The 25,916-nt window shown below is 44.3% G+C and overlaps 1 protein-coding gene across 38 annotated transcripts in view; it reads right to left on the bottom strand.

The window, feature by feature from the left end:
* Positions 1-25,916, bottom strand: part of MADD (MAP kinase activating death domain) — a 140,168-nt gene that overhangs the window by 92,779 nt on the left and 21,473 nt on the right. For all 38 annotated transcript variants that reach the window (XM_056526483.1, XM_056526501.1, XM_056526495.1 and 35 more), the window contains exons 4-7: positions 8,045-8,348; positions 5,520-5,651; positions 5,191-5,304; positions 5,028-5,108 (exon numbers count right to left, since the gene is read on the bottom strand). In XM_056526483.1, the coding sequence (XP_056382458.1) occupies positions 5,028-5,108; positions 5,191-5,304; positions 5,520-5,651; positions 8,045-8,348 (631 nt within the window). The remainder of the gene's footprint in view (positions 1-5,027; positions 5,109-5,190; positions 5,305-5,519; positions 5,652-8,044; positions 8,349-25,916) is intronic.

Below are 25,916 nucleotides of genomic sequence, written 5' to 3'. Positions count from 1 at the left end.
TCAAAAAATGCCCATTATGCAACCCGTTTGCTAATTTTGCAAACGGGTTGTAAAGGGCTGTAAACGGATCCCATTGATCTCAATGGGATTTTTTTTACAGTCCTTTATCACCCATTTGCACCCGTTATGTTTCTAATCCGTTATTTTTGACGGCCAAAAGACGTTCCATGCCCAATTTTTTTTGCACGTCAAAAATAACGGGTGAAAAACGGGTCTTTTAAATTTAACATTGAAGTCTATGGGAAACGGGTTACCCTTTAATGTACCCGTTTGTCCCCGTTAATTTTAATCCGTTTTTCACCTCTATTTTCTTCTGAGCATGCTGAGAATTAACGGATTAATGGATTAAAACTGGTTTAACCCCTTAAGGACCGAGCCCTTTTTCACCTTAAGGACCGGAGCGTTTTTTGCAATTCTGACCACTGTCACTTTAAACATTAATAACTCTGGAATGCTTTTAGTTATCATTCTGATTCCGAGATTGTTTTTTCGTGGCATATTCTACTTTAACTTAGTGGTAAAATTTTATGGTAACTTGCATCCTTTCTTGGTGAAAAATCACCAAATTTGATGAAAAAAATGAAAATTTTGCATTTTTCAAACTTTGAAGCTCTCTGCTTGTAAGGAAAATGGATATTCAAAATATTTTTTTTTTTGGGTTCACGTATACAATATGTCTACTTTATGTTTGCATCATAAAATTTATGAGTTTTTACTTCAAAGTTCAGCAGCAATTTTGAAATTTTTCACAAAATTTTCAAACTCGCTATTTTTCATGGACCAGTTCACGTTTGAAGTGGATTTGAAGGGCCTTCATATTAGAAATGCCCCATAAAAGACCCCATTATAAAAACTACAACCCCCAAAGTATTCAAAATGACATTCAATAAGTGTATTAACCCTTTAGGTGTTTCACAGGAATAGCAGCAAAGTGAAGGAGAAAATTCAAAATCTTCATTTTTTACACTCGCATGTTCTTGTAGACCCAATTTTTGAATTTTTGCAAGGGTTAAAAAGGAGAAAATTTTTACTTGTATTTGAAACCCAATTTCTCTCGAGTAAGCACATACCTCATATGTCTATGTTAATTGTTCGGCGGGCGCAGTAGAGGGCTCAGAAGGGAAGGAGCGTCAAATGGTTTTTGGGGGGCATGTCACCTTTAGGAAGCCCCTATGGTGCCAGAACAGCAAAAAAAAACACACATGGCATACTATTTTGGAAACTAGACTCCTCAGGGAACGTAACAAGGGGTAAAGTGAACCTTAATACCCCACAGGTGTTTCACGACTTTTGCATATGTAAAAAAAATAATTTTTTTTTTACCTAAAATGCTTGGTTTCCAAAAAATTTTACATTTTTAAAATGTGTAATAGCAGAAAATAACCCACAAAATTTGAAACCCAATTTCTCCCGATTCAGAAAACACCCCATCTGGGGGTGAAAATTGCTCTGCTAGCGCACTACAGGTCTCAGAAGAGAAGGAGTCACATTTGGCTTTTTGAAAGCAAATTTTGCTCTGGGGGCATGCCGCATTTAGGAAGCCCCTATGGTGCCAGAACAGCAAAAAAAAAAAAAAAACACATGGCATACCATTTTGGAAACTAGACTCCTCGGGGAACGTAAAAAGGGGTTAAGTGAACCTTTATACCCCACAGGTGTTTCATGACTTTTGTATTTGTAAAAAAAAAATTTTTTTTTTTACCTAAAATGCTTGTTTTCCCAAAAATTTTACATTTTTAAAAAGGGTAATAGCAGAAAATACCCCCCAAAATTTGAAGCCCAATTTCTCCCGAGTACGGCGATACCCCATATGTGGCCCTAAACTGTTGCCTTGAAATACGACAGGGCTCCAAAGTGAGAGAGCGCCATGCGCATTTGAGGCCTAAATTAGGGATTGCATAGGGGTGGACATAGGGGTATTCAACGCCAGTGATTCCCAAACAGGGGGCCTCCAGCTGTTGTAAAACTCCCAGCATGCCTGGACAGTCAGTGGCTATCTGGCAATACTGGGAGTAGTTGTTTTGCAACAGCTGGAGGCTCCGTTCTGGAAACAGTGGCGTACCAGACGTTTTTCATTTTTATTGGGGAGGGGAGGGGGGGCTGTGTAGGGGTATATGTATATGTAGTGTTTTTTACTTTTTATTTTATTTTGTGGTAGTGTAGTGTAGTGTTTTTAGGGTACAGTCACACGGGCGGGGGGTTCACAGTAGTTTCTCGCTGACAGTTTGAGCTGCGGCAGAAAATTTGACGCAGCTCAAACTTGCAGCCGGATACTTACTGTAATCCTCCGCCCATGTGAGTGTACCCTGTACGTTCACATTGGGGGGGGGGGGAACATCCAGCTGTTGCAAAACTACAACTCCCAGCATGTACGGTCTATCAGTGCATGCTGAGAGTTGTAGTTTTGCAACAGCTGGAGACACACAGGTTGTGAAACACAGAGTTTGGTAACAAACTCAGTGTTTTGCAACCAGTGTGCCTTCAGCTGTTGCAAAAGCTACAACCCCCAGCATGTACGGACAGCGGAAGGGCATGCTGGGTCTTGTAGTTATGCAACAGCCGGAGGCATACTACATTGGCTGGGGATGCTGGGGATTGTAGTTATGCAACAGCTGGAGACACACTGGTTTACTACTTAACTCAGTGTGCCTTCAGCTGTTGCAAAACTACAACTCTCAGCAGTCACCGACAGCCAACGGGCATGCTGGGAGTTGTAGTTATGCAACCACCAGATGCACCACTACAACTCCCAGCATGCACTTTAGCTGATTGTGCAAGCTGGGAGTTGTAGTTACACAACAGCTGAAGGTACACTTTTACATAGAAAGAATGTGCCTCCAGCTGTTGCAAAACTACAAGTCCCAGCATGCCCATAAGGGCATGCTGGGAGTTGTGGTGGTCTGCCTCCTGCTGTTGCATAACTACAGCTCCCAGCATGCCCTTGTTGCATGCTGGGAGCTGTTGCTAAGCAACAGCAGGAGGCTGTCACTCACCTCCAACGATCCTCGCCGCACAGGTCAGTCCCTCGTCGTCTCCGCCGCCGCCGTTGCTCCTGGGGCCCCGATCCCAACAGGGACGCCGGGGATCGGGGTCCCCAGCACCGGGGGTCGTCTTCCCGCACCCGCTCACGTCCTCCGGAAGAGGGGCGGAGCGGGTTGCGGGAGTGACACCCGCAGCAGGCGCCCTGATTGGTCGGCCGGTAATCCGGCCGACGAATCAGGGCGATCGTGAGGTGGCACCAGTGCCACCTCACTCCTGCAGACTCTGGCTGTTCGGGGCCGTCTCTGACGGCCCCGATCAGCCAGTAATTTCGGGTCGTCGGGTCACTGGAGACCCGATTGACCCGGAATCCGCCGCAGATCGCTGGACTGAATTGTCCAGCGATCTGCGGCAATCGCCGACATGGGGGGACATAATGACCCCCCTGGGCGATATGCCGGGATGCCTGCTGAACGATTTCAGCAGGCATCCGGCTCCCCTCCGGCTAGCGGTGGGGGCCGGAAATGCTCAGGGCGTATCCATACGCCCTCGGTCCTTAAGGACTTGGAAACGGGGGCATATGGATACGCCCTATGTCCTTAAGGGGTTAAAACGGGTGCTAACGGATATAATATAGGAGTTTTCAACCCTTGAAAAAAATGGGTTACTAGACCCGTTTGCAATCCGTTTGTACCAGTTGGTAACCCGTTTTTTTTAATGTTCCGTTATTTTACTTGAACGGGTGAATGTCTGGACGGGAACCAACGGATGTGTGAACCTAGCCTAACATGTTATATTTATTCTCAATACTATTACAATGGTACATAATTTTTACAGCAGTATATTTTACTACTTTTTTTTTCCCCAATATGCTAAAAATTGCCCTTTTCTGACCCTATAGCTTATTTTCCTGTCTATGGGCCCAAGAGTGCTCATTTTTACACTGTAATCTGTAGCTTTTAATCAGCATTATTTTTGCTTAGTTTGAAATTACTGATTTTGCTTTTAAATGTTATTTATTTATTTATTTATGAGATGACCAAAAAGCTACAATTTGCTGATTCAATAAAGTTAAATATTAATGGATTGGACAATGTGACAAAACCAAATCAGATTTAATTTTAATTTTTTATTTTTTCTAAACAGAAAAAAGGGGAGTCATAAGGATAACATGTTTTGATGTTGGTCTGCCGTTACAATGGATCAGTTTCCCTGAACACTATTGTGGGGATCAAATCCATTGCTATGGCAGCCCGAGGGCTGTACTAGGCCTCTGAGGCTCCTGTGATCAACCTATTGCTAAAGCCTGCTGCTAAGGGCACTTTGGAGCAGCCAAGTATAGGGCTTGAGTCCTGAGCCTGCACCATACACCCTTAAAGGGGTACTCCGCCCCTAGACATCTTATCCTCTATCCAAAGGCTCCCATAGACTTGCATTGAGGGGGCATGGCTGGGATGTCAAGAGCTGGAACGGCAGTGATATCACGAGGCTCCAGAGCTGCACCCGACGCTCTAAACAAATGCCGGGTGCAGCAGGGAGATCGCGGGGGTCCCCAGTGGCGGGACCCCTGCGATCAGACATCTTAACCTCTATCCTTTGAGTACCCCTTTCACAGCACAATCACATACATACAATGACTTTTATTGTCACACGATCTCCAGATTGGCCACTAAATCAGCTTATCACTGGGCCTTTTACATGGGTCAATATTTGGCCAGTTTTGCCAATAATCACATGACTCTGCACTCCTGCTAAATTAGAGTTAACAGAGAGAAACCCATCACAAGAAGACCGGCTGCAGGAGGAGACACAGGTACAAAAAAAAAAAGTAACAAAGGAAGCGGGCATACAAACTACATCTGACAGAGCAACCGAATGTAAAACAATTATAAAGCTAAAAACTGAAGACCAAAACAAATGGGTAAATGCTTGGAAAATTGTTGAGATAAATGGAATATACAATGTCTTCAATCTCTATGTAAACGCTAGAGTACTACATATACATATACTACATAGTACTACATATACATGTGCATATGCTCTTTCACCTGTTTCAGGTGCTTCTTGAGTTCTGAAGCTTCTGGTTCTGGGAGAGGAGGCAGATGTTCTGCATTGCTGGCAGCCACAACCTGTTAAGACAAATAAATGCTGATTGAAGCTCAGTATAGAAGCAATAGTACATTACTGGAAGGAAAAAAGGGGAAGACTTACCCTGTTGGTGTCCAGGTCTACCAACCACACATCGTCTGGCATCCTAAAGTCAGACTTGTAAAGAAAGAAGCTGGCCGGAACTCCTATGATGTATGGGGTAGGCGCCAAGAGCAGCTAAACAATAAATACATTGTAATGTTTCCTGATTCTACAAGAACAAATACAAGCATTAATGTGAAAAGGGAACAGGAGTTTAAGATCAGGAACCATTCTTCTGCTGGGTGCCAAGATAAACGTACAGTGGTTCAGGCACTGAGCAACGCTGAGAGAAGAACAAGTGAACATCGTACAGGCCTGTATAGGGATTGTTGGAAAAGACCCAGTCTTACCTGTTCTGCAGAGGCCATACAAGTAGGAAGTAGAGGAATCACAGGAAACATATATTCAAGTGGATAGATCATTGATACAAACGCCATGACGGACATAGACAATGCATTGTAGTCCCGAGATTGGAGCACCACCTGTGGTAAAGATATCAAAATTGAAAGATACATGTCCACTGGATGCCCTACAGATGTGCCAGGGGGCAAGAATATGCACCTCAGATGTCTACCTCTACAGGGATGTGGGTAATGTCACCCGTTTTAGCTCTGCTGAATGACATCAAGGGCTCAAATACAGGGGAGCTCATCACATGGTTATTACAAAGTAAAAGATTATTTCTAGCCCCATAAAATGGTCACACTCTATCACTACTGAGCCTGATTCTATAAAGAATAAACCAAGAAACACCAATCCTGGCATTGGCTGAGGAATGATGACAGTCTATTACCGAAAGAGCCCAAAAGCTGTTACCCCCATGATCATGGCGCTATAAATGTACGGTGCTTAGTAATAACTAGCTCTTGACACCATAGATTCACAGAAGATATCTTTATGGGGTTACAAAGGTTGTAGGAGGCTGAAAAAAAAAAATTCTACAAACTGTGGCACTCCTGTCCACGTGTTGTAACATTGCACTCAATGAAGGAACTAGGCCAGAGCTACAAAACCAGACACAGGCTATGGAAAATGGTAATGCAGTTTCTGGAACCATGGAAAGATGCAATTGCACACATGTTTAGGAACCGTAGAACGCCCAGTGACTTTTGTGCAGGGTCTTATGCTAATCACTGCCCAGCGTGCTGCCGTGTTTCTCCATGACCAATCTGAAGTCCAGGAAAGTTTGCAATGCACATAAAACAGCTGGCAACTAACTTCTCATACAGCTCTACCAATCCCCCTGTCCAGTGGGCATGTATGTGTTCCCAAAGTAGAGAGCGAATAAAAACACTGCCTGACCAGAGAACAAAAAGCTGAAATCCAAAGTATGCAAGTGGGGCAGAGTCAGGACACAAGCATACACATAATATGGTCATCAGGTCCCTTTAACATCAGCAGGTTTGGTAGACATATCTAATGTGCATGGCTAGCTTAAAGAGGTACTCCCCCCCCCCCCCCCCCCTAGACACCTTAACCCCTATCCTTTGGATCAGATGTCTGATTGCGGGGGTCCCGCTGCTGGGGACCCCCACGATCTCAGCTGCAGCACCCCAGATATCCGGTGTATGGAGAGAACTTCTCTCTGTGCCAGATGACTGGCTTTGCGGGGCAAAGGTTTGTGACATCATGGTAACGCCCCACTCGTGACGTCACGGCCATGCTCCCTCAATGCAAGTCTATGGGAGGGGGCGTGACTGTTGTTTTGCCCCCTCCCATGGACTTGTATCAAGGGGGCGTGGCCATGAAGTCATGAGCCTCCGGCGCTACACCCGACCCTCTAAACGAAGGCCAGGTGCAGCAGGGATATCGTGGGCGTCCCCAACGGCGGAACCCCCCCCCAATCCATCATCTTATCCCCTTTGGATAGGGGGATAAGATGTCTAGGGTCGGAGTACCTAGTGCTGGGCAGTATGAAGAAAATGTGTATCACGGTATTTATGTAAATTATGGCGGTTCCACGGTATTTAATGGTATTTATCCCCCCCCCCCCAGTTTATCAGCCCAGCGCTGTGCTGTCCCCCTAACCATATGTCACCCGCGAGCGCTGCTTCTCATCCCCCCCACCCCCGCCAAATAATTATCAGCTGCTGTGCTGTACTGTACTCTGTATTCCTGTGCCCGGGCTGCAAATATTAAAAAACAAAAAACTTTAACCTTCTTCCTATGTTCCCCCGTTGCTCCGGAACCGGCCTCACAGTCCCCCCGCTGCTTTTGCTGCTTCCTGGGGATGGGAACGTCACAGAGCCATCAGCCTATCACAGGCCGCAGCCCTGTCGTGCCTCGGCCGGTTATAGGCTGAGCGCACTGTCATGTAAGTGATAGGCTGATGGCTCTGTGATGTTCCCATCCCCGGGAAGCTTCAAGAGGAGGTTCCGGAGCAACGGGGGAACGTAAGAAGGGCAGTTAAAGTTTGTTTTGTTTATTTCTGAAGCCCGGGCTTAGGATAGTACAGTACTGCGCAGCAGCTGATAATTATTTGGGGGGGGGGGAAGCGCTCGCGGGTGACATATGATTGGTCCCCTAATGGGGGGGACAGCACAGCCCTGGGCTGATAAACTGGTGGGGAGAGAAGCAGAACAGCGCCCGCGGGTGACACATGGTTAGTTGCCAAATGTGGGTACAGCGCACTGTTGCTGATAATTCATTAATTCGAGGGGGGGTGGGGGGGCCCAACCGGTATTGTGGTATGTGAAAAATTCATATCGTGCAGGAAAAAAAATTCGGTATTCGGTATGAACCGGTATACCGCCCCACACTAGGAGCAACCCTTTATTTCTTGATTGACACTATAACTACCTGGCTCCAGAAATTCATCCAGCCCTGATGTAAAGACATATATGAAGGTAATGTGTATAAACAAATATTCCAGTACCTTATGTTCCAGCATAATACAGGTCAAGACTTGTAAACAAGCTTCCACTCCAAGAAGCTCCAAGGGTAGGTGTAGGGGGAAATCCACCAGGGAGAATCTGGAAGGGTCGGGAAGGGCAAAGGTCAAGGATGGTTGCAGATCTAAGGGTAGGACTTCCACATCAACCCTCTTCTGGCCAGGCACTGGAGTGGGAGATCTCAACAGGCGATAAATCCAAGCTTCTATTTCCCTTAAGTCATGAAGGAGAACGTTTGACTTTTCTTCTAACTGTAAAGAGCCAGTGAAGATCCTCCACATGGTGTCTCTGAAACACAAATGTGCAACCAATAAATTTACTTCCTACTGAGACAGCGATCAGAACACCAAGCTTAATTACTAGCGAGGCCAATACCTTGCTGAGGGTTACAGCAGGGGGTAGTGGAGACTGCATTTCCTTAAAGCACGAATGTCATGATGTTTGGGGCACATAAAGGAAGAACAGTAGGTTATATGTGCTTAGAATATCAGTCCAGCATTACCTTGATCTACTTGATTGCAGGTTTTATGAAAAACCACTTTTGTACACAGCCAGCAACAGTCGGATACATGTGGCCAGGGGTTCACTATGCCCTGAGTTATAGGGGTCAGAAGACGACAATTTTAAACATACTAATTTTGGTGCATGTAGTTCTAATCTTTTTACAGTAGTAAAATAAAATAAAGCCTATATAAAAATTGGATATCCTTGTAACCATTTGGACCTACAGAATAAAGATAAGGTGTAATTTTTACTGAAAAGTGCACCTCGTAGAAACGGAAGCCCCCAAAAGTTACAAAATGGCGTTTTGTTTTTCTTATTTCACACCACAAAATGTTTTTTTGGTTTTGCTGCAGATTATGTTATGAAATAATTGATGTAATTTCAAAATACAATTGAAGACACAAAAAACAAACCCTTATATGGGTCTGCAGTTGCAAAATTCAAAGCGTTATGATTTTTAGAAGGGGAGGAGGAAAAAACAAAAGTGCAAAAACAAAAATTGGCCTCGTCCTTAAAGGGGTACTCAGGCCCTAAGACATCTTATCCCCTATCCAAAGGATGTGGATAAGATGTCTGATCGTGGGGGTCCTGCCTTTGGGGACCTCCGCAATCTCTCATGCAGCACCCACCTGTCTCAGCTGCACGAAGAGATGATCTCTCCGTGTCTGAAGCCTCATGACCACGGGGCCGGAATATCGACAGGTGGGTGCTGCATGAGAGATTGCGGGGGTCTCCAGCGGCGGGACCACCGCGATCAGACATCTTATCCACATCCTTTGGACAGGGGATAAGATGTCTTAGGGCTGGAGTACCCCTTTAAGGCCAAAATGGGCTTGCTCCTTAAAGGGTTTGAAAGCTGCAAATTTTTGTGCAAAGACCACCAAAAAGTCCCAAGAATACACCAGCCCAGACTTAGCTTAGCCTTTTGGTGTATGTGAAGAGTGAAATTTCAAAAAAAATTGTACCTGCACAAAATGTATCAAATGCTCTGCACTTACCGTATACATTTGGTGCACCTTCACATTACCAGCACACAAAACAACACCTACAATGACAAAATCTCCACCCCCCCCCCCCCCCCCCCCCCCCCCATAGTCTCCATTTCCCCAGTAATATAGTTGTAGATTCCACAAGAAAGACCTACAGGACTGGTTATACAGCCTCCCAAACAGGCTGTAATCTGTTAAGGAAAATGGCAGCAAATATTCTAATACTTTGCAGTGCCTCCACAGGGGAAACAGAGAATTACACCTGTCTCTTTGCTGCTGCTTTCAGAACTAGCCAACTAATGAAGATATTAAATGAGGTATGTCCCAAGAAAGTGAAGGAAACATTTTTCTTGCAGCTTGGCAACAGCAATAGCTAAATCATGAGGTCTACAGATAATCTACAGCCAATGGATAATGACTACTGATAAGCCTGTAAGCATCTTATACAACAAAGAGGCTCAATTTAATAGGACAATGTCCACTTGGATTGTTTTTTGTGGTAAGAGCACACATTTTTAGCAACCCACCCCCAAATCTCTACCTCAGGGTAGCCAGTGCATTACACATTTTATTACAGGCACCAAACGGAGGCTGTTTTTCAATGTATTCTTTTGAGAGTTCTTAAAGGTGGGCTTCTGGGGGCAGTCCAGTTGGCTTCTGATGTGTACAGAATTTGTCCTCCTCCGTACTGACATATATTTGGCCAGTTTTGAGTTTGGGATTACTGTAATGTGTGTATTTCAACCTGTCCCAACCTAAGTAATCAGAACCAGGACAGCAAACCACTTTAGACATTATTAAACTGCAGCTAGAAATTTTTGTCATGTGTAAAGCCACATGTAATGTACTTAAGACTGCCATGGTTTTTTTCTGTTGGTTTTACCCTATATAACAGTTGGCAAAGCATTATATAGGGTAAACTCTTTATCCTCACCATCCCCGGGGGACACTCCTGCCTGCGGGGATGGTGAGGATGTGAACCTATAAACTGCTCCCCGCCACGCCCGTAAGTAGTCCCCCTGGACGGGGAGCTCCTCTCACCTAGTCCCGTGTCTTCGGCCAGCAGAGACGTCCCCTCCACTGGATTGACAGGCCGCATCATCGCTCTGCCCACTGAACAGACAGAGCAGAGCAATGACGTGGCCCGAAAATAAAGCGGAGGGGGTGTCACTGCCGGACAAAGAAACGGGACTAGATGAAAGAAGCTCCCCGCCAAGGGGGCTACTTACGGGTGCGGCAGGGAGCAGTTTAGAAGTTCATATCCTCACCATCCCCGCAGGCAGGAACACCACCGAGGGATGGTGAGGATAAATATTTTACCCTATATACAGTCATAAGTTCACTTAGTCTTTGCATTGTGTGTGCCACACTAAGCATGAACAGCAGAAAGAGAAGAAGAGAACTGTCTGAGGACTTGAGAGCCAACATTGTGGAAAAATATCAACAATCTCAAGGTTACAAGTCCATCTCCAGAGATCTAAATTTGCCTTTTTCCACAGTGTGAAACATTATCAAGAAGTTTACAACCCATGGCACTGTAGCTAATCTCCCTGGGCGTGGACGGAAGAGAAAAATTTATGAAAGGTGTCAACGCAGGATATTCCGGATGGTGGATAAGCAGCCCCAAACAAGTTCCAAAGATATTCAAGCTGTCCTGCAGGCTCAGGGAGCATTAGTGTCAGAGCAAACTACCGTATATGCCGGCGTATAAGACGACTTGGCATATAAGACGACCCCCAACTTTTACAGGCAGGCTCATGGAGCATCAGTGTCAGCGCGAACTATCTATTGACATTTAAATAAAATGAAACGCTACGGAAGGAGACCCAGGAGGACCCCACTGCTGACACAGACAGAAAAAAAGCAAGCCTACATTTTGCCAAAATGAACTTGAGTAAGCCAAAATCCTTCTGGGAAAACATCTTGAAGACGGATGAGACCAAGATAGAGCTTTTTGGTGAAGCACATCATTCTACTGTTTACCGAAAATAGAATAAGGCCTACAAGAACACAGTACCTACAGTGAAATATAGTGTAGGTTCAATTATATTTTGGGGTTGTTTTGCTGCCTCTGGCACCTTGAATGTGTGCAAGGCATCATGAAATCTGAGGATTACCAACGGATTTTGGGTCCAGTGTACAGCCCAGTGTCAGAAAGCTGGGTTTGCGTCCAAGATCTTGGGTCTTCCAGAAGAACAGTGACCACAAACATATGTCAAAAAGCACACAGAAAAGGATGGCAACAAAGCGCTGGAGAGTTCTGAAGTGGCCAGCAAGGTGTCCAGATCTAAATCCCATTGAACACCTGTGGAGAGATCTTAAAATTGCTGTTGGGAAAAGGCGCCCTTCCAATAATAGAGACCTGGAGCAGTTTGCAGAGGAAGAGTGGTCCAACATTCCCACTGAGAGGAGTAAGAAGCTTATTGATGGTTATAGGAAGCCACTGATTTCAGTAATTTTTTCAAAGGGCATGCAACCAAATATTAAGTTAAGGGTGCTATAATTTTGTCCAGCCCATTTTTGGAGTTTGGTGTGACATTATGTCCAATTTGCTTTTTTTCCCTTCCTTTTTTTGTTTAGTTCCAATACACACAAAAGGGAATAAACATGTGTATAGCAAAATGCTGGGAGTTGTAGTTTTGCAACAGCTGGAGGCACGCTGGTTGGGAAACACTGGTCTATGCTATGTGAATGAAGCCTCACAATGATCCTTGACACATAGAGCTTCTCTTAGACATCCTATTCAGAGCTTTGTCATGTCGGAATTACACGTTGGTTATTGGCCATGATAACTGCGTATGTCTCTATGAGCATGAGGGCAGAACAGGCGATTTATTCATAGCGGCACAATGCATCCTGTTAAAAGGACATTACCCAGATGACTCACAGATCTTCTTATAATAAGGGGATGCTTTGGCAGAAGAATAGTATCCATTTTTGGGGGTGTCAGTACATCTAATGGTCTAGTCTTGTGTTCATTTTATAATTAGGTTGTGGGACAGTAGGCGCAAATACATATAAAGAATGCTGTGAATCATTCTACTACTTTATTCCAGAAGAGAGGATCCAACATAGACTACTGATAACATTGTTAGAGAAACCCTCCAGCAGTCTCCATTATGGACTCCTAGAATTAAGAGCCATGGGGAGTATGTCAGTAGTACTGGTGGGGGAAGGCTCATTTACACTGGAATAGGTCACGCAGAAATGGAGTAACTGTAGTTTATACATTGTTGGGAACTGCTCCGATTAACTCTTCACTTTTTCATTAAAAATACAGGTCCTGTATATAAAATGTGACATTTGCAGAAATTTTAAAAGCTATAAAAATAAATAGTTTTTGTCCCTGTGTTTTTAAATGCAGAGTGGAGTAGTTTTAGAAATTGAAAATCATTTTGTTACACTGGGAACGTAAAAATGCAGTGTATATAAAAGTATAATGCTTGACATAAGTACAGCTAAAAGGGGTACTCCGGTGGAAAACATATTTTTTTTTTTTTTTTTTTTTTTTTTAATCAACTGAAGCCAGAAAGTTAAACAGATTTGTAAATGACTTCTATTAAAAAAAAATCTTTACCCTTCCAGTACTTTTTAGCATCTGTATGGTACAGAGGAAATTCTTTTCTTTTTTAATTTCTTTTTTGTCTTGTCCACAGTGCTCTCTGCTGACACCTCTGTCTGTGTCAGGAACTGTCCAGAGCAGCATAGGTTTGCAATGGGGATTTTCTCCTGCTCTGGACAGTTCCTGACACGGGCATCAGGTGTCAGCAGAGAGCATTGTGGACAAGACCAAAAAGAAATTCAAAATGCAAAAGAATTTCCTCTGCTAAAAAGTACTGGAAGGGTAAAGATTTTTTTAATAGAAGTCATTTACAAATCTGTTAAACTTTCTGGCATCAGTTGATTTAAAAAAAAAAATAATTATATATATATATATATATATATATATATATATATATATATATATATATATATAGATATGTGTGTGTGTGTGTGTTTTCCACCGGAGTACCCCTTTAATCAATTAATTATTTCCTTTTTATGGGTACTTCACATGTACAGGATCTGCCACATATTTTGTGCAGTGGGGATGTCAATTGGGAGATGATGTGAAATGGAGGGGGGGGGGAATTGGACATGAAATGGGAGGCTTTTACCTTTTGTTTATTATAATGCAATTGCATATCAAAATCACAATACTTACCTCTCTAATTGCAATATGATATTTTTCACAAATCGGATAGCCCTACTATATAGCCTAAATCTCTGTAAAGGTCCCAATATGTTCTATACTCCCATGTCCTGTAGAGATCACTGCATGTTCTATAACCCCCATATCCTATGGGGGGTCATTAGGTGTTGTCCTATAGAGAGGTCACTATATGCTCCATACAGTATAGCTGATTGCACATTTGGTTCTGTAGTACCCTTAGGATTTACAGGCTGGGGCTGTTTCCACAATAGCAATGTAACCTGCAGGTTTACACTGACACTATGGATGAAGACGCCAGCTCCTATCAGACATTCTGTGTCTCCAGGGGAGGGAGGGGATTGTTAGGTATTACAGAACGGAAGGTAATACTATTACAGCACACACGAGATTAGTCGTCCTGTTAGTAGTGGCGACTGTCTATGGTCCATGTCTGCAGCAAACAAAAGAGAAAAAACAGGAAAAAAATAAAAAAGTCACAAAGAGCTTCCAGGCACAGAATAATGGCAGAGACCAGGGTCAAATTCAAATTTAATGATAATAAAAGAACAAAGAAGAGAGGAAAAGAAACACACACACACCCCTGAAGCAAAACTCCAGGACTCCTCTCATACTGTAAAGAATGGAACATCGCCCCAACAAAGCTCCCGCAGGGGTGGCCACCCAACTTTCTCAGAATACTGTTACGCTGGCCTAGTTAAATGACTCCTTTAAAAAGTTTTCACATTACTGTTTGCTCACTGATCAAAAACACTTCCCAATGAGAAGGCATTACTTTATAGTAGTGTTTTCCAAAAGGATACCTCCAGCTGTTGCCAAAACTACAACTCCCAGAATGCCCGGACAGCCAGAGGCTGGTTGAGAAACACTGCCTTATAGCTAGTGCAGGTGCCAACCACCTCGTTTTTTCTTTTAGTCTAAGTGTGACTCAGGCATGTGGAATTTCTATCGCCCGACGCCCCGGACTAGCAGTTTTGGGCGCCGGGCAGGTGAATTTGTCCGGCCCTTAGCCCGGCTTCGGGCAAGCAGGGCCGGACCTGACAAGTGCGGCGGATCTGCAGTCTGTATGGAGCGGGCAGGAGTCGGGAGCCCGCTCCAAACAGACTGCAGATCCGAAGCAGAGCAGGGGAGATGAGAAGCTGTGTACAGTACTGTATTTGTCTTCTCTCCCCTGCTCTGCAGACGTGCGGGGGGAGATGAGGGGGCGTAGCTTCTTGCTCCCCGTGCAGACCTGCGTCCTCTGCCTTCACTCCCCCCAGCTGTAGCTTCGGAGAGCTGAGGGGAGGAGGCGCGTCTGCATGGGGAGATGCTTGCGGCGCTCTGCAGTATGTATGGAGCGGGCTCGGGATTCCTGCCCGCTCCCATACTCTGCGGCCTCCGGCTGTTCTCAGTAGCCGGGGGCCGCCGCTAATAGCCAGCATGCGGCGATCGCCGCGGCTGGCTATTAACCCTTTAGATCGCCGCTGTCAAAGCTGACAGCGGCGTCTAAAGCCTGGGTTCTCAACCTGGGGTAACGCGAAAACGCTGACAAATGCCGGCCATGCATTGGCCAGTATTTGTCAGCGCATCGCCGCGGCAGCTCACTGTACAGTAGCGCGGCCAGAGATGCGGCCAGAGATGCGGCCGGGGCTACTGTAAGTGAGCTGCGTGGTTGCCAGGGAGACGTGTGGCCTCCCCTGACATTGCGCGGAGTTGCCGCACAGCGCAGGGGACGTCACACGTCAGTGCGGCCCTGTGGAACATCCCGTGAAGCAGCAGGCAACGGGACCACAGGACGCCAGGTAAACAACTGTATGGCACAGAGGGCGGGGAACTGTATGGGACGGAGGGGGGGTGGGGGGGGGGGGGAGTAATAAAGCACAAGGCATTGAAATTTTATGTCTTGTGCTTTATTACTCCCCTCTCCCCTTCCATCTTAATCCCCTTTGCACCATTCCCCCCTTCCTCTGATCCCCATTTTGCCATATGCGATAATAGTGGCACAAGGGGAATAATATGGAGGGGGGAAAATGACAAAAGGGGATCAGAGGGAGGGGGGAATAATGACACAAGGGGATTAATATGGAGGAGGGGGGGGGTTGATTATCCCCCCCCCCCCCCCCTCCATCTTAATCCCCTTGTGCTATTATTATCCGATATGGCAAAAGGGGATCAGAGAGAGGGGGGAATTATCAAACACCCCCCCCCCCCCCCTCCATATTAATCCCCCTGTATCATTATTCCCCCTCCTCCATCTTAATCCCCTTGTTCCATATTGGATAATAATGGCACAAGGGGATAAAGATGGAGGGGGAATAATGGTAAAAGGGAATCAGAGGCAGGTGGGAATTGTGGGACAGGGGGAGTAAGACGGAGGGGGAATAATAGCACAAGGGGATTAAGATGGAGGGGGGATGCATTAGTATAAAGGTAAGAACACGCCTTTTGTCTGCGGGTACCCCTCGCTCGCAAGTTCCGCGTGAGGCGGTACCCGTGGACATACTTTTAGGCCTTGGGGGGTGCGGTCACCGAAAAGGTTGAGAACCACTGGTCTAAAGGGACATGTGAATGCTCCCTGGTGGGCTAGGGGGGTGGATCACCCCCCCCCCCCCCCCCCCCCGCAGCGCGATTGCAGGGGGGCGATCCACTATGGAGGTAGCCGGAGAACTTACCTCTGCTTCCTCCTGTCCCGCTCTGTCATTGATAGATCCTGGCTGGACCAGGCTCTATCAATGGATCACAGAGCACACAGATTAATAGAGTTCAATAGAATCTATTCATCTGTCTGAGGAATCTAATGATTCCTACTATAAGTCTAATAAAGTGTAAAAGAAAAAAAAAAAGTTTTAATAAAAGTTTGAAAGACACCCAGTGGTCTTCAAACTGTGCCCCTCCAGATGTTACAAAACTACAATTCCCAGCATGCCCGGACAGCCGTTAGCTGTCCGGGCATGCTGGGAGTTGTAGTTTTGCAACATCTGGAGGGCCACAGTTTGAAGACCGCTGCATTAACCCCTTCCATGTTAAAAGTTCAAATCACCCCCTTTTCCTATATACAAACATGTAAACATAATAAAAATAAACTAATTTGGTATTGCTTCGTGTGTAATTGTACAACCTATTAAAACATAACATTATGTATCCCGTACGGTAAATGTAAAAAAATACCAAACCACAGATTTGCAATTTTTATAATATCCCAGAAAAAAAAAAAGTTAAAAAGCGATTAAAAAGTCAGATCAATACCAAAATGGTACAGATACAAAAAACAGATTATGGCGCAAAAAATGATCCCTCATACAGCCTGGTATGCGGAAAAAAAATAAAGCTACAGGGGTTAAAAAATGGCAATTAAAAAAATTTGAAAAAGTTCAGAATTAGTAAAATATGACGTAAACGATACAAATCTGATATCGCTGTAATCAGGCGCCTAAAGTATAAAACTAACATGTTACCTCAACCACAAGGTAAATGGCGCAGAAAAGAAAAACCACCAAATCTGCAAAATTATCTTTTACTATTTCAATTTCACTTCCCTAAATATATATTTTTTGGTTCAGAGAATACGTTATTGAAAAATTAAAAGGTATCCTTATAGTAGGTAATTATGGCTATTATAGGGCGAGGAGGAAAAAATCAGAGCGTAAAAGCGAAAATTGGCCGGGACAAGTAGATTTTGCTCCATTTTAGTCCCGTGGACAAGTAGTTTTTTATAAAATTTCCACACCCCTGGTGACTATTGCTCTACCAGCACTTCTGTGTAATATAAGTATTAACACTTGATCGCCATGAGCGGGTGGTGACGTAAAACAGTCATCTGTAGGCTACATCCCTGCAAGCTCCGTAAATGGTTCAAAAGAAAAACTAAGCATTAGGGTGGTGGTCTCCACTTTTATGTGAAACTCTGGAATTGAAAGAGTGGGGGAGATTCTCAAAGAATTTTGCGTCCAAAAAAAACATTTTCAAAGAGCTTTGTGCCGCGGTTTACACTGTTCACGTAAGTTTTGTAAAAGTGGGCGTGTCCATGTATATTGTCTGCTTTACATGATATTTTCAAAGGGGTGAGTGTCCAGTTTACATCGAAAATTTCACACCAGCTTTTTGATAGTGTAGAAATCACAGAAATGGTTGTAAATCACAAAAATGCTATAAAAAAAAAAAAAAAATAATGAATAATAATAAAAAATGATATATATATTTACACACACACACACACATATCTCCAAGGAAAAAGACCGCAGCACACTGATTGTGACAAATCCAGGTGAAAATTTATTTCATCCTCAGCACATTAAAAAAAACGTGCAACGTTTCACCGATCTCACATCGTCTTTCCCCACTGTTTATATAGAAAGGGTAACATTTGTTGTCAATCTGTGGCAAAACTGCCATGTAATACAGCGGATTTTGCTGAGGATATGTAGAGATATCTGTGCTGTGTGGACCTGGCTCAAAACGTCAGCTCAGCCTTAGTCACCAAAAATAAAAAAAAGCCAGAACTAATTCCCATCTTGTGATCTCATCCATCGGTGAAACCGTACATAAACAGCTTTACATAACACGTCTCTCCAGCTAAAATTACTAATCTCTACTAGGGATCGATCGATTATCGGTTTGGCCGATATTGTCGTCTGATATTCACAATTTTCTAAGTTAGCGGTATCGGCAATTACCTTGCCGATAATGTGGGCGCTTTAAATCAATGAATTGCAGCGGCTTTTGCGGGGCCAGAGACCGCCCCCCCCCCCCCCCCCCCCCCCGCTTATCTCCCCCTGCCTGTCCTGGGGCACTGAGTACAACCACCGACACTGCCAGTGACTGCCACCGTTGCCCGCTTCTCTCCCCCTGCCTGTCCTGGGGTCGTGAGTACAACCACTGCCGCCGGTGCCCCATTGCCTCCCCCATCCCCGGTTTAATAATTACCTGTTCCCGAAGTCCAAGCTACTTCTGGCTCCTGCGCGGTCCTGCGTTGTTGCTATGCACTGTGCAATGAAGAGTGACGTCCTTAACGCGATGTCACCGTCAGTGGCCCGGCACACAGTGACAGCTCAGGACGCCGCCGGAGCCAGAAGTAGTGCGGAACAGGTAATTATTAAACCGGGGATGGGGGAGGCAATGGGGCACCGGCGGCTGTGGTCTCTGGCAGCAGCGGTGGTTGTACTCAGGACCCCAGGACAGGCAGGGGGAGAGAAGCGGGCGGCGGTGGTCTCTGGCCCCACAAAAGCCGCTGCAGTTCATTGATTTAAAGCGCTCGCAGCGGCTTCTGCAGGGCCAGAAACAGTTTATCAGGGTAAACCCGCACACACACACGCACCCTCATTTTATCAAGGATATTTAGGGGGGGGATTAAAATGCACAGAATATCGGTATAAATTATTGGCCTGAAAGTTCACAGATTATCGGTATCGGCTCTAAAAAAATCTATATCGGTCAATCCCTAATCTCTACTCTCAAGCTCCAAAACTGAAGAAAAAAAAAGTCACACAACTGGTACTACAATCTTCGAGACAGTAATTCACACGGAAATCTCTTTTATGGCTGAAATAGTGTTTAGAAAGCCAGCCTGCCCTGACCCGTACACTGATCCACCGCTGCCGCTCCGCCAGGTCACAGACAGAATAAATCTCAGTTTTAGACAGAGGTTCTGTCTAATTGAATACAAAGCTGTTGAATCCAACAATAGAATAAATATGAGGGGAAAAATGTAAAACCCCAAAATAGTAAATAATTGAGTGAGAACAGTTAAGAGGGGAGGGGAGCAGCTCCTTTGTGCTAAAAGTAAATGCCCCCATTTAAAACTATCTTATTATATTGAAGGGAATGTGTCATCAGAAAAAGAGCTATTGTTCATACTTTTGTGTATAGAAAACTCTGCCATAGAAGTCAACATGGTCAGCTGCAGATTATTGTACTTTATATATATATATAATTTTTTTTTTTTACTTTTATATGACCAACTTAAAAAAACGAGAAAAAAAAAAAAACACGCGCGTCTGGCTTAATACTAAAAACCACCAAAAATCCATTTGTTTTGGGGGCCTTAGTCAGCAGTTGTTTATTACTACAATTCCCAGATTGCATTGCTATCCCTCAGCATGCTGTTTATCCACCTCTTTCTCCCTAAATGTCCCAATTATAAATAACATGCATATGTGTACATGACAGGGAGATGGTGATGTAGGCTCTAGTGGTCAGTGCGAGGTGATGACATAGCTCAGGGGGTGGGGCTTTAGCCCATGGTCAAGATACAGTCAAATCTCGTGACTAGCAGATGATGATGTGTGGTCTTGGGAGCGCGGGAGGACAATACAACACTGAAAATGAAAGAACTACGCAACTGTACTGGCTTAAGCAGGGGGACACATCTGGCACTGCATGATTTGAGTCCCTGGCGGCGTAGAGTGATACTGAGTGTCACACCAAGCTTCTTTGTCTATTGCAGATTCAGTCTTTCCAGCCTGGTGCAGGTCTACAATTTTGTTTCTGGTGTCCCTCGACAGCTCTTTGGTCTTGGCCATAGTGGAGTTTGGAGTGTGACTGAGGTTGTGGACAGGTGTCTTTTATACTGATACGTTCAAACAGAAGCCATTAATACAGGTAACTAGTGGAGGATAGAGGAGACTCAAAGAAGTTACAGGTCTGGGAGTGCCAGAAATCTTGCTTGTTTGTAGGTGACAAAATACGTATTTTACCGAGGAATTTACCAACTAATTCATTAGCAATCCTACAATGTCATTTCCTGTATTCTTTCCCCCCATTCTGTCTCTCATAGTTGAGGTATACCTATGATGACAATTAAAGGCCGCTCTCATCTTTTTAAGTGGGAAAACTTGCATATTTGGTGGCTGACTAAATACTTTTTTTTCTCCCACTGTATAGATGCACAACCAGAAACAAATTTGCAGCACTACTTATCAGTTCTCAATGTGTATGGTGCCAGCGCTCTCTCAGACTCTCACAGTCCATCAGTAGCATAAAAAACAGTAAATGGCGCAGCACTCCCTAGAAAAAGCGTGATTTATTTTCTCAGGTGAAGCAATACAACGTTTCAGCTCCTCCTGGAGCCATTTTCAAGCATGCTTGAAAATGGCTCCAGGAGGAGCTGAAACGTATTGCTTTACCTGAGAAAATAAATCACCTTTTTTTGAGGGAGTGCTGCGCCATTTACTGGTATATATTATTAATAAATTTTTTTAATTTATTAAATGTGTGTGAAATGCTTTATATAAAAAATATATATATATATATATATATATATATATAAAGCCCAGTGGGGTGGTGAGAAGACATAAAAACCCTAACAGTATGGCTGGGTTCACACAACGTTTTAGGCAATACGGGACCGCATACGGCTGGGGGGAGCTAAAACTGGGCGCTCCCGTATGTAACGTATGCAGTTTTCCCACCGGACCTAAAACCATGGTCTACCACAGTTTTAGGTGCGGTGGGAAAACCGCATACGGGGCAAAAATGAGCCGACCGGATTCAGCGTTTCACTCTGGTAGGCTCATTGAAATACATTACATATGGGCCGCATATGGCAGGGATATGGGAGCGCCCGGTTTTAGCTCCCCCAGCCGTATGCAGTCCCGTATTGCCAAAAACGTGGCCTTAGCCAATACATTGACCCCTTAAAACAAACCTAAAACTATCTAATTTAAGAGGGACACTTTTTTGATGACTCTGTAGGGTCTGTAATTCATACAGGCACTGTATACTCTGCATATTACTAAGACCGTGTTGTGCAATTACATTTGAGAACAGCCCTGCCTTCACGTGTTTACATGTGCACACCACAAAGCCTGGTCATACAAGTGTCATGGAAATGCAAACACATTATGAGCAGCTTCGGCAGCAAGATACATGAAGACAACGGTGATGTTTTCACAGGAACCATATCTTGGGATGAGGTGTAGAGAGGCAGGCACAATATAGCTTGTTATTCTCTTTTGCTGTATATAATGCTTTAGGCTTATAGACAACTACAATATTTCCCCAGAGGTGGGCAAAGTTAAAGTGTAACTCTGATGTTGATCTGGTGGCAGGACACCTGTTTAAAAGGGGGCCCGCTGCTGAGACCCCCCGCGATCACCCTGCAGCACCCGAATTCTATGCGGGTGCTGAATCTCCAGTTTCGGAAACCTCCAGGTTTCCGGGACTGGGGCCGTGACGTCACGCCACGCCCCCTCCATTCATGTCTATAGGAGGGGGCGTGACTGCCGTCACGCCCCCTCCCATAGAAATTAATGGAGGGGGCGTGGCGTGACGTCACGGCCCCAGTCCCGGAATACCCCTTTAAATTTTCTGGGCTGAGACTAAAGCGTTTAGATACAGATTCTTCGTAAATCCCATGGTAAATCTATAGCCTAATAGCATTAGCCTAAAGCAAAGAGAGTTAAACCAGACCACTGTTAGAGTTACACGTTAACAACTGAAAGGTTGCTAACATGACCACTTCTCTCAATTGTTACACATCGTCGATGGGTCCCATACAGGTTTTACACTGCACAGCAATAAACCTGTAAGGCAATAAACGCACACGATTTACCACAGTTAGCCAAGATCTCACAATGCAGTTTTGTAGCTGCTTAAAAATCCCGAGCTTAGCCCATACTGGCTGCAAAGCTAAAACTGCATTATATCACCGAATCAATTCACAGTTAACCATGGCAGATTTTCCTATTGTGAATGGGTACCATAAAAAAGGTGCATGAAAAGCAATTTCTTAATAGATTGTCATGGCAACAAGGCATCTGTGTAAGCAGCAAATACCTTAGTTACGATGGGTTTTTCCAGAAGAAGTTATATTAAATATGAGAAGGGTTAAAAGAAAAGTATATCAGAAAATTGCATTTAATTTCTGCTACCATTTCACCATGACACAGAAAGCCGTAGACTGCTGACGGCACCACCCAGCAATGGGCATCTGCATAACAAGTAATAATGAAGACAAAGGATTTATTATCACATTATTATAATGCTTAAGCAATGAATAATGGGATAAAGAATTTCCACCTTCCCAGTAGTTCAGGTCCTGGAACTACGGCCTGCACTAGGAATTACAGAATGAATCAGCCGAGGCTACGCATTGACTTATGGGTGCGACACAAGATCGTAGATCGTGAACTGTTGATATAACAAGTAATGATGGGGATTGTGGTTGCAGAAATCCAGCAGGTTCAAATGTTTGTCAACTGCCATGGTAAGGCCGTGTTCACACTACTATTATTCTTTCTGCTATTGTGAGGAAATAACAGTGGTGACCGTTACCATGCAGGGCAGAAACATGCAGCATCTGACCCACCCCTATGACCTTACTGGCATCTATCTGATTTCCGTGACTTTGTACAGACATTTTACTGGACAGAATTGGACAATTTAGTATTCAATTTTGTCCAGAATTTTTGGTGGAACCTGCTATGACGGATCCTAATCCTAACAGAACCTTTGACACAGATGACCTAACTGCCCTACCTTCAGCAGCAGATCAGCACACAAACTGTTCAATACAGTAGACTGTTGGCTTCCCAGCCAGTAGTCCTGTGGTAATAACAGGAATGTTACCTTTCTTTCCTTCAAGGAATGTATAAAATACATTTGCATGTTAATACAGAGGAGTCGGAGTCGGGGAGTCGGAAGCACAGAAAACTCCGGAGTCGGAGTCAGAGTCGGAACATTTATCTACCGACTACACAGCCCTGGTCCTGTCTATTGTTGTCTATGGTCCATTGCTTCTCCGGGCATATCACTAAACAATGTCAAAAAATAGCTCAGGCAAGATGGCAACCCCAAAATAATATACAAAGAGTTAAATAAAATAGAAAAAATTACAATCAGAAAATAGAAACAGATTAGAAAAAAAAAGTATTAAAGAGTTTTCAGATATTTCTCTAATAAGGAAAACATCTAAGTGATACATTCCCTTTAAGGGTGTTCAAACAAAAAGATGCATACATGACAAACTATGCAAAAATATGTTCAAAAAAATATCAATTTATCTAAAACGCAAAAGACAAGTCTATCGGGGCAAACAGGTACTGCCGGCAATTAAAACTGTAATTATTCCCTTTAAAAAGGGGTACCCCGCTGCTCAGCGTTTGGAAAAAAAAAAAAAACAGTTCTGAACGCTGGAGACGGCGTCGGGAGCTTGTGACTTCATAGCCCCGCTCCCTCAATGCAAGTCTATGGGAGCAAATCACGATCCCTCCCATAGATTTGCATTGAGGGGCGGGGCATTATGTCCTGAGGGGGCGGGGCTATGACATCACGCGCTCCCATAGTCTTGTATTGAGGGGACGGGGCTATGACATCATGAGCTCCCGATGCCGACTCCAGCATTCAGAACAGTTTGTTCCAAATGTTGAGCAGCGGAGTACCCCTTTAAGGATGTATTTACATGTACAGCATCCCACACAAATTTGATGCCGAAGATTAGTTAACATTAAACTCGGCAGAATAAAATCTGCAGCAACAAATATGTGGAGGATACCGCATGTGTGAATACGCCCTAAGGAAGAATAAGTTTTAACATAAAATTATGTAAATTAACACATTAATAGACATTGAAATCCACTTCACATTCTCTGATCATAAAGAGGATACATTTACCACCAAATACAGAAAGACTCTTGACAAAAATATCTGCAAGCGCATAGAAGCCCGAGTGTCACCAGATCTATTTTTGTTAAATTTCACACATGCAGCAACATGTATTAATTTTTTTTAAACATCAGTGGAGGCCAAACATCATCTGTATCTACATCAGACCTGTATTTCCCTTCCCTTTGTTGATAAATGCAGTTTACACAAACACAATAGGGCTCTGTGTATGTGATCCTTATCACTAGGACTATATTAAAAAGGAAATACTGTGCTGACCTTTCATACCAACCACCAGCAGCTCTCAAAGCAGCAGAAGTGCAGGGATAATTGAAGGGGGGGGGGGGGGGGGAGAGAGGTGCAAAGCCTTAATCTTCCCCACCTTACTTTATTCATGGGGCAATTCATGTGCCTTAGAGGGGTACTCCGCTGCTCCACGTTTGGAACAAACTGTTCCGAACACTGGAGGTCGCAACGTCATAGCCCTGCCCCCCCCCCCCATTACATTACACCCTGCCTCCTCAATGCAAGTCTATGGGAGGGGGAGTGGCAGCCATCATGGCCCCTCACACAGACTTGCATTAAGGGGGCGGGGTGTGATGTCATGAGGGGGAGGGGCTATGATGTCACAAGCACCTGGTGCCGACTCCAGCTTTTGGAACAGTTTGCACCCCTTTAAAATCCTCTAGTATATGGTCTATACGTTATAATCATTTTGCCCTTGATGTAATGGAAGTGAGATCCTTCAGCACTGACTTCCTGCTGAGCCTGTGATAGATGCCAGCTATGGAGTATCCAACCAAAGGAGGCAGAGATTGAGGGGGAGGAGAGGGACACGTCTAAACCAATAGTTAGACAGGGGGTGTGTCTTAGACTACCTCAGCTCAGCTGGATGTCATAAGTCACGGCTCTGCACTAGTGCAGCAAGATCTGAGACACAACCAAAAAAATTAAATACCCCAGTGGAGACAGGTAAGTTATAAACTGCTAACACCCCCAAATCCTTAACCAGGGATCACTCGTACCCTTATTGTCAGTCTCCACTATAAAACATAACTTTTAATGTTTTTTTAAAACTTTTGACACAACATTCATCTGATGAACAGCAATGTCGCTAATGTGCAGGTGGCTCTGTGATAACTGTCCCCAATGGGACAGAGGGCAGTTGTTACACCACTACATGGCATATTACTGTTGGTGGCTGCAGTCCTACCAGCAGTTTATGTTCATTACCCAAACCTCTGATGAAGCTCTGATGAGCGAAACAAGTTAGGGGACAATTTGAGTTCTTAAGAAGTTTTTGTTGTCAGTATGTGTACATAAACTGTACTACTGTCATAAGTGTCATGTCTGCTATGATCCAGCAACTGGGACCTTATCAATCTTAAAATCAGGCTACATGTAGAGACATTTTTCTGCGGGTAGGTGGACATGCATGCCTTATATCTATTCTTCTGTACAACTTGATTTTCCTTGGTAATGTAGTCTAAGGTGCCAGGTAGACCAATAGGTGCACAACTGGCCACCTAGCTTCCAACTTCTGTCATAGTCTATATAGAATAAACATTATCAGAC

The sequence above is a fragment of the Hyla sarda genome, chromosome 6 (assembly GCF_029499605.1).
Source record: "Hyla sarda isolate aHylSar1 chromosome 6, aHylSar1.hap1, whole genome shotgun sequence".
NCBI lineage: Eukaryota > Metazoa > Chordata > Amphibia > Anura > Hylidae > Hyla > Hyla sarda.
The sequence above is the reverse complement of the archived record's forward strand: the minus strand, read 5'-3'. Positions and strand labels throughout refer to the sequence as shown.